Source organism: Rhinatrema bivittatum, chromosome 3 (assembly GCF_901001135.1).
Source record: "Rhinatrema bivittatum chromosome 3, aRhiBiv1.1, whole genome shotgun sequence".
Lineage (NCBI taxonomy): Eukaryota > Metazoa > Chordata > Amphibia > Gymnophiona > Rhinatrematidae > Rhinatrema > Rhinatrema bivittatum.
The window spans coordinates 25,123,827-25,133,333 of record NC_042617.1 but is presented as its reverse complement, the minus strand read 5'-3'; the positions used below and the strand labels follow the sequence as shown (position 1 = coordinate 25,133,333).

Here is a 9,507-nt window from a genome sequence, read left to right as displayed (position 1 = left end):
AGATCTATGTAAGGAAACTAAGACTGAGATTTAATCGGTTAAAAGCTTGCAAGTGTCATTAATTAAGGAGAATACACAAAAGGCATCTAAAGTTGAGAATTTGGAAAATGCTTTAAGGAATCGTAATTTAAGGCTTATACATTTTTCAAAATGTTCGTCAGTCCCTCCTAAGGACATGTTGAAAAGATATTTTCTTGAGATGTTAAAAATTCGAGAACAAGCATTACCACCTATATCTAAAGCTTATTTCATTCCGAATTTCAAGAAAGAACCTGTATCAACATCACAGCAAGATTCATCAATGGTTATGGATAATTTAACTATGATTTTGGAGAAGTCTGTTACAGAAGAAATTAGTTCGGCTACTTAGTTCTTCAGGCATAAATCTATATTATTTTTGGGTTTGCAAGTTCGAATTTTCCCTGATATAGCAAAACAGGCCCAGAAAAGGCGCCAGCAATTTCTGATACTAAAACCAAGGGCTATGCAAGTGGGAGCTATGTTGTGTTTTTTGTTTTTTTTTTTTGTTTGTTTTTTTTTAAGTTTCCATGCAAGTGTTGCATCAAAAATAGGGGTTCATCAATCACAACTATCAATGTTTCTTGCTGATAAATTGCCTGTTAATGAACCAGCTTCATTGGCAACTTAAAGATACATTATTGCAGCGTTAGTTCTAGCCTCGTTCGATACACTGCCTTTTTTCTAATGCATAATGGGGTAGATTTTAAAAGGTTGCGTGCAGGCGTACGTGTGCGTGCTACCCAGCGCGCACACATGTACGCCCAATTTTATAACATGTTATAAAATCCTAGGTCGGCGCGCAAGGGGGTGCACAATTGTGCACCTTGCGCACGCCGAGCCGTGCTGCCTTCCCCCATTCCCTTCCCCTAACCTGACCTTCCCCCCCCCCCCCCCCCCCCCCCCCCCCCCCCCCCTTTATCTTACCTTTTGCACCTGCCGGCATGCGATCCTCCAACACAGTGGCAATGGCCGGTGTTGGATGTCTCTGGCCCCGCCTCCGGACTGCCCCTGGACTGCCCCTTTCTAAAATAGGCCCGGCCTGCGTAGGGCTTTTAAAATCAGCCCCAATATGTGTGTATTTTTTCTTGAAATTGTGAAAATGCTCCTCCTAATTTGAGGACTTGTTTTGTAATAGGCCAGATTGTGTTTCTTATTACTTTTCCTTTTGTTCTAATTTCTGTCCCTTGTCAAATTTCCATGTCAAGATTTGTCTTGAGATATATTGTGAAATTTAATAAAGTATAAATTACAAAAAAAAAAAAGAACGTTAGCTGCAGAATGGTTTCTGATTCTTAAATAAAATATTTGGTCATATTTCTCCAACTTTGGCTACTCTTCATTGGCTGTTGTCTGCTGGATGCAGTTTAAGACCCTCCATTTGACTTTTAAAGCCAGATATATGGTATGGGCATGAGCTGTCTTAGTAATCAGCTGAACCTTTACTCCCACATGATCATTAGGTTATGTTATGTTAGTTTTATTTATAGGCTGTGGCTCACAACAAAACATACATAGTAGTACCAGAATAGATACAGCGTAGTAAAACAAAATAAAAAGACATAACACTATTTGTTCCTGTAGTGATTTCCGTTTCTGATCTCTCCATCTAGGGCCTACAGATGAGCACAAACAAAGAATCAGACTTTTTCCATTTGCTGTTCCTTTTTTTTAAATGCTCTTCCAAGGGAATTGTGCTTCAAACATTAAAATTTAGGGAATGGTTAAAGACCTTTAGGGCCAACTTGAGTGAAATATTGTATAAAGAATTGATGATATATTGGGTTGATTTGTAATATAAAGTTGTATTTCACTTATTTTATGATTTTAATTGAATATAGTGTTTTGCTATTGTAATATACTTTCTTTTGGCTAAATTTATTTTATTTATTTGTTTTTATATACAGACATTCATTGGAATATATCACATCAGTTTACATTATAATTAATGAAATAATAAGAGTAGGGTGTCATAACTTTTATAGCAGTGAGGGCATAAAAAGAATTTAAGGGTTGGGTACATTGTAACATTTGTTAAATATTAGTCTGTACATTGTTTTGAGCTATGGGCAGGTGAGTCACAGGAAGGGTCTAGCATTTGGTGCCAATTCCCTTGAGTCATGCAGTTTGTATACCATAGACACCATTGTGAAGGGTTTAAAAAAAGAATTGGCATGTTCATAATAGGATGGGAGTCGTGATCCCATCAAGAGTAACTAGAATGCTTAGAATGTTTCCATCAGACAGTATTGGAAGAATGTCACTTAAGAATTTATAGATATAGGTATATATACACATTAGGTCAAACCTAAGATAAAAATTGAAAGTAAGGATAAGTTTGAATTAAAAACAACATTTTATTGCGAGGGTGATAAGGCTCTGGAATAGTCAGTGGCTAAAGGTAACAGCCATTATCAGTGGAGGTTTTTAAGAATTTGGGTGCTGAAAACTGGATCCTTTGCAGTTGTGACACCTCATATTGGATCAACAGAAAACTTAATCAAATCTGTGAGAGGGTTGCCTGCTGCCTCAACTTCTCCATTCCTGACTTTATCCTGTTGCACGTTTGGACTTGGAACTGCTTTTTGTAGGGAAAGCAGAACTACAAGTTTATGCATGTGGATGAAGAAAGAATCAATGTCTGAAAAGGCTTTCTTCAGATCTGAAGACATCTGACCGATGTGGTCTTAAATTCTCATCTTTGTGTAATCAGCCAAGAGAACCGTGGAGTGTTTTCCTTCTATTTTCCATCTTGTTCTCAACATAGTCACTACTCGTAACCATATTATAAAAAATAAATATAGGTTTGTTATCTCAAAAAAGAAGTGACACTTTAGAAAAATATGTGACTTTAATTCTATCTTATAATGCAGTATGTACATTTAGACCTGAACTCTTCCCCATGTTATACTAATAGCTAGACATTTTCTTGTAGGCTTAGAAGACCCTACATAAAATCGACATGGTAATATTACCTAAAATAGAATATGTACCAGTATTACTTCAGTGTTCCTTTTCCCAATTATACAATAACGAATACCAGAACAATATTTCCAACACACCCTTCAAAAGGAAGAAAACCATTTCTGTATTTGTGGGATATGTTCCAAGTCCCATTCTTCCTCATTGGCCTCTTTTGGAGATCAGCTTTCAGAATAGGCAGCTTGAAAGCATAGAGTAAAAGGTTAGATAGCCACCAGAGAGGGGATTAATTTTTCCTGGCTTGTACAAGGTTATATTTAAGGTATAAGGTTATTTTAGGGCCTTCAAAGACTGCATAGCACTATATTGCAGTACCGTATGCCAACATCTGAACATTTCACCATAGCCAACTGGCTTTGCTGACTTGCTACTTTAAAAAAAAAGAAGTCTCTTCTCTTTCTATAGTTGAAACCCCTAGAATGCAGCCCTTAGCTCCTCACACAAGCTGTGGTAAATAATTCAGCTTGCCCTTCATGTGGAGCCTGCCCGATGAAGGATTACAAGACAGTACGTCAGATTCCAGGTAACTCTCCCAAGTGTTGCTTCAGTATCATCGTTGGAGATTATCCATCAGCATGGTGCCACGTTGCACACCGTCCCCGTAACATATGAAGCAGGGCCTGGTCAGGGGTGCTCCATATCCATGAGGTCCCGCAGAGTTTTTGAGACATGCTGGGGTTGACTAGAGGCATATTCCTCCAGGCTAGGTCCCATCTGTTTGTGCAGGCTCTTGATCAGCATGCAGACCACGGCCTTGACGTTTCCACTCCTGCTGACTAGGACCCCATTGCCCGTCATGTTGTTCAGGAAGTACCAGAGTGTGGGTAGGACGTGACGCTCCACAGCCTGAGGTTTGCGGGGATAGACGGAAGCTACCATGACTGCAAGACAGAAGGACAAAAGATCTTGACTTACACATACCTGTTTTGTTAAAAGAAGGACACATCTTCGGTATAGTATATGGCACTTAAAAAGTGCAGAAAGCAAGCACCCTCTATCAATTACATTTTACTTCATTGTTCATTTTTAAATTCTCCTGCAGTTCCCCTGATTGCCCTTGTAGCAATTTTATTAGACCTCTCACAGGGCTGGTCTTATAACTCGATGGCAAGTTCTATGCATTGTCTTGTGAAAAACCTGGGTTTGATTCCTGCAGAAGCAGCATTCCCAGCCCCTTGCATGGAGGAAGAGGAAGAGTCTCAACCATTATTTAATGGGGACTCCTAATGACTGAATTTAGTGTCCACATTAGCCAGGATGTGTAAGAAGCCCTTGGGTGTGTCAATTTGTAGCTACTGGCTGTGGACTGTTACAATGATGGCTGGCCTGAGTTTGGAAGGGGATGCAAAAATTAGTGGGAAAAAAAAACAGTTATCAATGAAAGCTCATGGCTCACTAGCCCAATTCCAATCTAACCGGAAGCCCAAAACAGGAGGAGGAAACTTTCAAGCCAAAGAGATTGTCACAAACTCTTCACATGTTGAATGTGATGCGCTTTGGTTTGTGCAGTATTTCTGGTGTCATTTGCAACATCATAACTTGAGCTGTGTGAATCAGTTTGATGGAAATTTGTTGGATTTTTCAGAAGTTCTGAAAAATTCAACCAATTCTGTCAAATTCAAAAAGTTGTCCACAGATTCGTTACAGACATTATAAAAATGGACTGTATCCCCAGAAGTGTTTGTGAGGAGTTTGTGGACAGAGACAGCAAGAGTGAGATTTTTTTTGTTTTGTTTTTCAGTTTTTCTTTGTCTGGGTTGATTGTTTGGTATCTTTTTTTATATTTTGTGTTTCTTGGTATTCCTGCTAGAATGATAAGAGGGTTAGAGGAAGGCAGAGCACTGGCAGTGGTGAAGAGCTAGTGACAATTTTCCATCAGGGCATATAAAGACCATTCAGATATACAATCTCTCGTTCTTTCATTTTATAGTATTCCTTATTTATATAACATTAGGAATGTCACTAAAACCTGCAGTCACAAACTGGTTGGCACAATACCACATTTCTTTTTAAATTTTTCTCTTTTACAGTAACTGTCCAATAAGCAGGAGGAGGGAGGAGGAATAGCCTAGTGGTAAGAGCAGTGGGCTATGAACCAGGAGACCAGGGTTCGAGTCCCACTGTCGCTCCTTGTGACCTTGGGCAAGCCACTTTACCCTCCATTGCTCAGGTACAAACTTAGATTGTAAGCCCTCTGGGGATAGGGAAATACCTACAGTACCAGTGTGATATCTCAATTGAGATCAAATGTTGGTACATAAAAATAATAAATAAATAAAATAAATAAGCAGCTTTAGACTTCAGATAAGAAGTTGCCATGCTGGGTCAGACCAAGGGTCCATCAAGCCCAGCATCCTGTTTCCAACAGAGCCCAATCCAGGCCACAAGAACCTGGCACGTACCCAAATATTAAGTAGATCCCATGTTACTAATGGCAGTAATAGCAGTGGCTATTTGTTAAGGGATCGATATTAAAAGTGCACACACATGGATGTGCCAGTTTTATAATACACGCACACATGGGGAAGGAGAATTTTACAAAGCAACATGCAGTGATGCAATCGGGCCTGCCCCAGTTCCCTCCCAGTCCGTTTCAATTAAGGAGCGGACTGGGAGGGAACTTTCCTACACCTAACTCTATCCTTCCTCCCTCTTCTGCTCTCCTCCCCCTAAATCTACCCTAATTATCCCTAATTCTTCTTTATATTTACTGCTCCTCTGGAGCAGAAGTAATCTGCACATGCCGGCCAGCTGCCAGCGCGTTCTTCCCTAGGAGAGTGGCTAATGGTGCTGTCCCGGCCCATACCCTGCTCAGTCCACGCCCCATACCCCGCTCAGTCCACGCCCCCCTTGCCACCCCTTTTCCCTCGGCTGACACTTCTGCAAGTACTGGGGTTTATGCACGTGGCCGGGCCTGTTGTAAAATGTGCACGGTGAGCGCAAGGCCTGGCCACGTGCATAAGCCCTGAAATTTACGTGTGTAACCCTTTTAAAATCCAGGCTTAAGTCAACTTGATTAATAACAGTTAATGGATTTCTCTTCCAGGAACTTATCCAAACGTTTTATAAACCCAGCTACACTTACTGCCCTTAAACATCCTCTGGCAACAAATTCCAAGGCTTAATTGTGCGCTGAGAGAAAAAGAATTTTCTCCGATTTGTTTTAAATGTGCTACTTGCTAACTTCATGGAGTGACACCCCCCCCCCAGTCCTTATAAGAAGAGAAGAAGTTCTGTGGTAGTTTCCATCAAAGTACATTCCTTTGATATGCACAAGATTTTACCAAGGTTTCTCAGATTCGTTGTCTTGGTCCCCACCATTCCAAATAAATGATGCTCAACTGTATGTTATAACACATTTCACAAGTGTTAAACAAGTGGAAACCTAGGAGTGGGAAACTGTCGGGGTGTACTGGGAGCAATCTAAATGCAGCTTTTATGTTGGCCTTCGCCATTAGCGCCCCTTTTCCACATTGCCTTACCAATGCAACTGCCGCGAAGGACACGTATTGTACCGTACATGCTTCTTCCGGTAGTTTGTTGTTTACCGACTCCCCTGGTGGATAGGACAAGTTCTGTATTAACCTAAACTCACCCTGTTCTTTCTTTGGCACTACCGCCAAGGGCGACAGCATCATTTCCTGGAATGACGGGTCCACAAATGGACCCGCCATTCTACCCATTTCAATTTCCTTGTTGACCTTACGTTGCATTATATCCGCATGCCTAACTATGGAAAAGGAATTCCCTGAGCTTGCACTCTTAATTTTCCCCTGAAAGGGTATGATGAAACCATATTGGAAACCCTCCCTTAGCCTGGCAGCGTCTGTTCGTCCAGGGTAATTCTGCCAGCCATTTGCATCGGTGAAGGTGCCTTGCCGAATGCGCTATTGCTTTCCTTTTCTTCTAAAACCCACCGCGTGCCCTGGGCCTCTCTTTGCACACTTACTTGCCGGGTGTGCTGTGGCACACACGGAACAGATATGCTTGAATTTACATTCTTGAAAAGTGCATCCTGATTTGTTAAATCTCCAGCATACCTTATTGTTTCCATTTTCCCCCCATTGATTATCTCCGGTGCTGACTGCCCATTGCCTGCCCTCTCTGTTTTGTGTGTCACGCCTATTTCCATGGCCTTACTGGTCATCTGCCGCAGCCATAAACCCACATCCTGTGTTCCCCATGACATGTTTCTGTTTTCCTCCATCTTGTCTCTAAACTTTTCATCATAGTTTAGCCAGCGCCAGCCTTGATATTCTTTGTATGCCCCAAATATCGTGTCTGCGTAGCTAAGCATGGCGCACTGGGATGGGTCCTCCCTCCCTATGACACTAATCATTCTTAAATATGCTCTGGTCCAATTAATTATATTTTTTGGGACCTTCACTTCTCCCCCTTTTTGTTCTTCCTTTTTTCGCTTTTTCTTTTTCTCTGCTGCACCTTTCCTGCCTTCCAATATTGAGAATATATCGATATACTCTCTCCTTCTTATTTTGCTTCGCAATGACCTAGGGACACTCTCCCATAACTCAGCTAAAGTAGGCAGCGCCGCCAAAGTTTTCGCACTCCCTGCTTCTCGCTCGGGCATCAGAGTCACTGTTGATGCCTCGCTCCCTTCAGAGTCCTCCTCTGATGAGCCAGCAGTGGATCCGCTTGCCTCTCTTCCTTTTGGTACCCTTGCCTTTTGATTCTCTGGCTGCCCTCCGGTCACCTGCACTCGTTCCGGCTGATGCCTCTCGCTCGGCCGTCGTTCCCGCTGAGCCTCCAGGTGTCCCCACCTCATTGGCCTCCTTGGTGCTCGCTTCTCCATCGACAGTTACAGTTTCCTGCGCCGTTTTCTCTCTGCTGCTCCCCTCCGCATTGCCCCGTCTTCTGGGCTGCCGGGCCTTTCGGGTTTGCCTCTCCTCTACCTGCGCTGGCTGCTTCTGTCCCTCAGCGCCTGTGGCTCTGCCGCTCGATGTGGGGTGGGTAAGAGTATATGTCAGGGGCAGGAGTGTGGCCTGCTTGTTGCAGCGGTTGCTACCCCTAATTGAGCTGGATGTTCACGTGGATGCAGATCCGGCGCTGCTCTCTACATTGGTGGTGGGGTGGAGGGGAAATAGGGCTGGAGGGTACTGGAAGCCAATAGTAACAGGTGGGAGAGAGAAAAAGGGAAAAAAAAAAAAGGATAAAGTGCGTAGCTTGCTGGGCAGACTGGATGGGCCGTTTGGTGGTCTTCTGCCGTCATTTCTATGTTTCTATGTTTGTGCCCCCAGGCGCTGCAGTATACCACGGCGGCGGTACATATGCTGCTGGTAAGGCTGCGACATTGCTGCTTGCCATGGTGGGGCACTGTACTGGTTTCCCTCCTGCCCTCCTTGCACAGTCAAATTCGTGATTGAACCTGGTGCTCCTGTTCCGGGCATAGCCCCTGGTCCCATCATGGGTCAACCCCACTGCGGTGGACCACCTCAGACTGCGTTCCTGCTGTCCATCGATCACCGCCTTGCTCCTTTGCGCTTGCCGTCGGCTGCTGCCTGCTTCCGCTCCTTCCTTTCTGCGCCTTCTGTCTCTCTTATGGCCGATCCTGCTCCCTTTTGGCTCCTGACCTCCGGTCTCTGTCTCCTTCCGGCTTTTCCTCCTCCCTCCTCTAGACTCGGGGATGGCTCCCCCTGCGCTTCTTGGATTTCTGCCATCCTCTGCTGCCTTTCTCTCTCCCCTGCTCCTCCCCCGGCCAAGCTTCTTGCAATGTGCAAAATGGGGTTTGTTTTTTTGGGGGGGGAGGGGGGGTTTGTACTCACAGTTGACAGTTGTGGGGAGGGAGTGCTGCAAACGTCCCTGGGATCCTTTCCGACCTCACCAGTTCTCCAGTCAAGTCTCTATCCTCTCCTTGCCCCCTTCGATGTTAATGCAGGGGTTCCAACACGTGGCTGCTGTACTGCAGCCCCTCGCGGCGAAAAAAGGCTGCCTGTCCCTTTAAAATTTTTTGCTCCAGCCCCGGGGTCCTCTTTGCTGCCTTGTAGACTGCCTGCCCGATTTCTTGCCCTTCACATGGCTCCGATCGGCCCGGATCCGCAAACCTCCGGCCTCCGCGATCGCCTTGCCCTCCGCTGCCTGACCGCAAACGCGAGCGCTGCCCGTGAAAAGAGGCCTGGACCAGCGCTCGCCGGAGTTTTGGTGACATCGGCCTCGCGATACCCGTGAGGCTGACGTCACCACGTGATGACGCGCCAGCGTCGCTTCGCCACGCGTGTCATCCTTGCACCTCCCCCATAGCAGGGGGGACTCCTGAATCGTGCAAGCACCAGGTTAAGGGGGGGCCCTCCCCACATGCCATGGGTCAATCCTTTTTTTTCTAGTGATTTGCAGCCTATCATTTAAAACAACCACAGCATCAGAAGCCTTGAAGGTAGCCGATGTGACACCAGTTTTGATAAAGGCCTCCTGGGGTAATCCAGGAAACTATAGAATGGTATAAGTATTCTTAAAAACTTATAAATACAGGAGATCTCTGAGGGAGTGATGGGA

At 44.5% G+C, this 9,507-nt stretch overlaps 1 protein-coding gene across 19 annotated transcripts in view; it reads right to left on the bottom strand.

Moving 5' to 3' along the window:
• Nucleotides 1-1,521: 1,521 nt before the first annotated feature.
• TOGARAM2 (TOG array regulator of axonemal microtubules 2) overlaps nt 1,522-9,507 on the bottom strand; it is a 149,969-nt gene continuing 141,983 nt past the window's right edge. For 8 of the 19 annotated variants that reach the window (XM_029592985.1, XM_029592987.1, XM_029592982.1 and 5 more), the window contains one exon: nt 1,894-3,881. In XM_029592985.1, coding sequence (XP_029448845.1) covers nt 3,625-3,881 — 257 coding nt within the window. In that variant the 3' untranslated portion in view covers nt 1,894-3,624. Of the gene's footprint in view, nt 3,882-9,507 lie in introns of all 19 variants that reach the window. The other 11 variants (XM_029592980.1, XM_029592978.1, XM_029592979.1 and 8 more) reach the window with 6 other exon arrangements.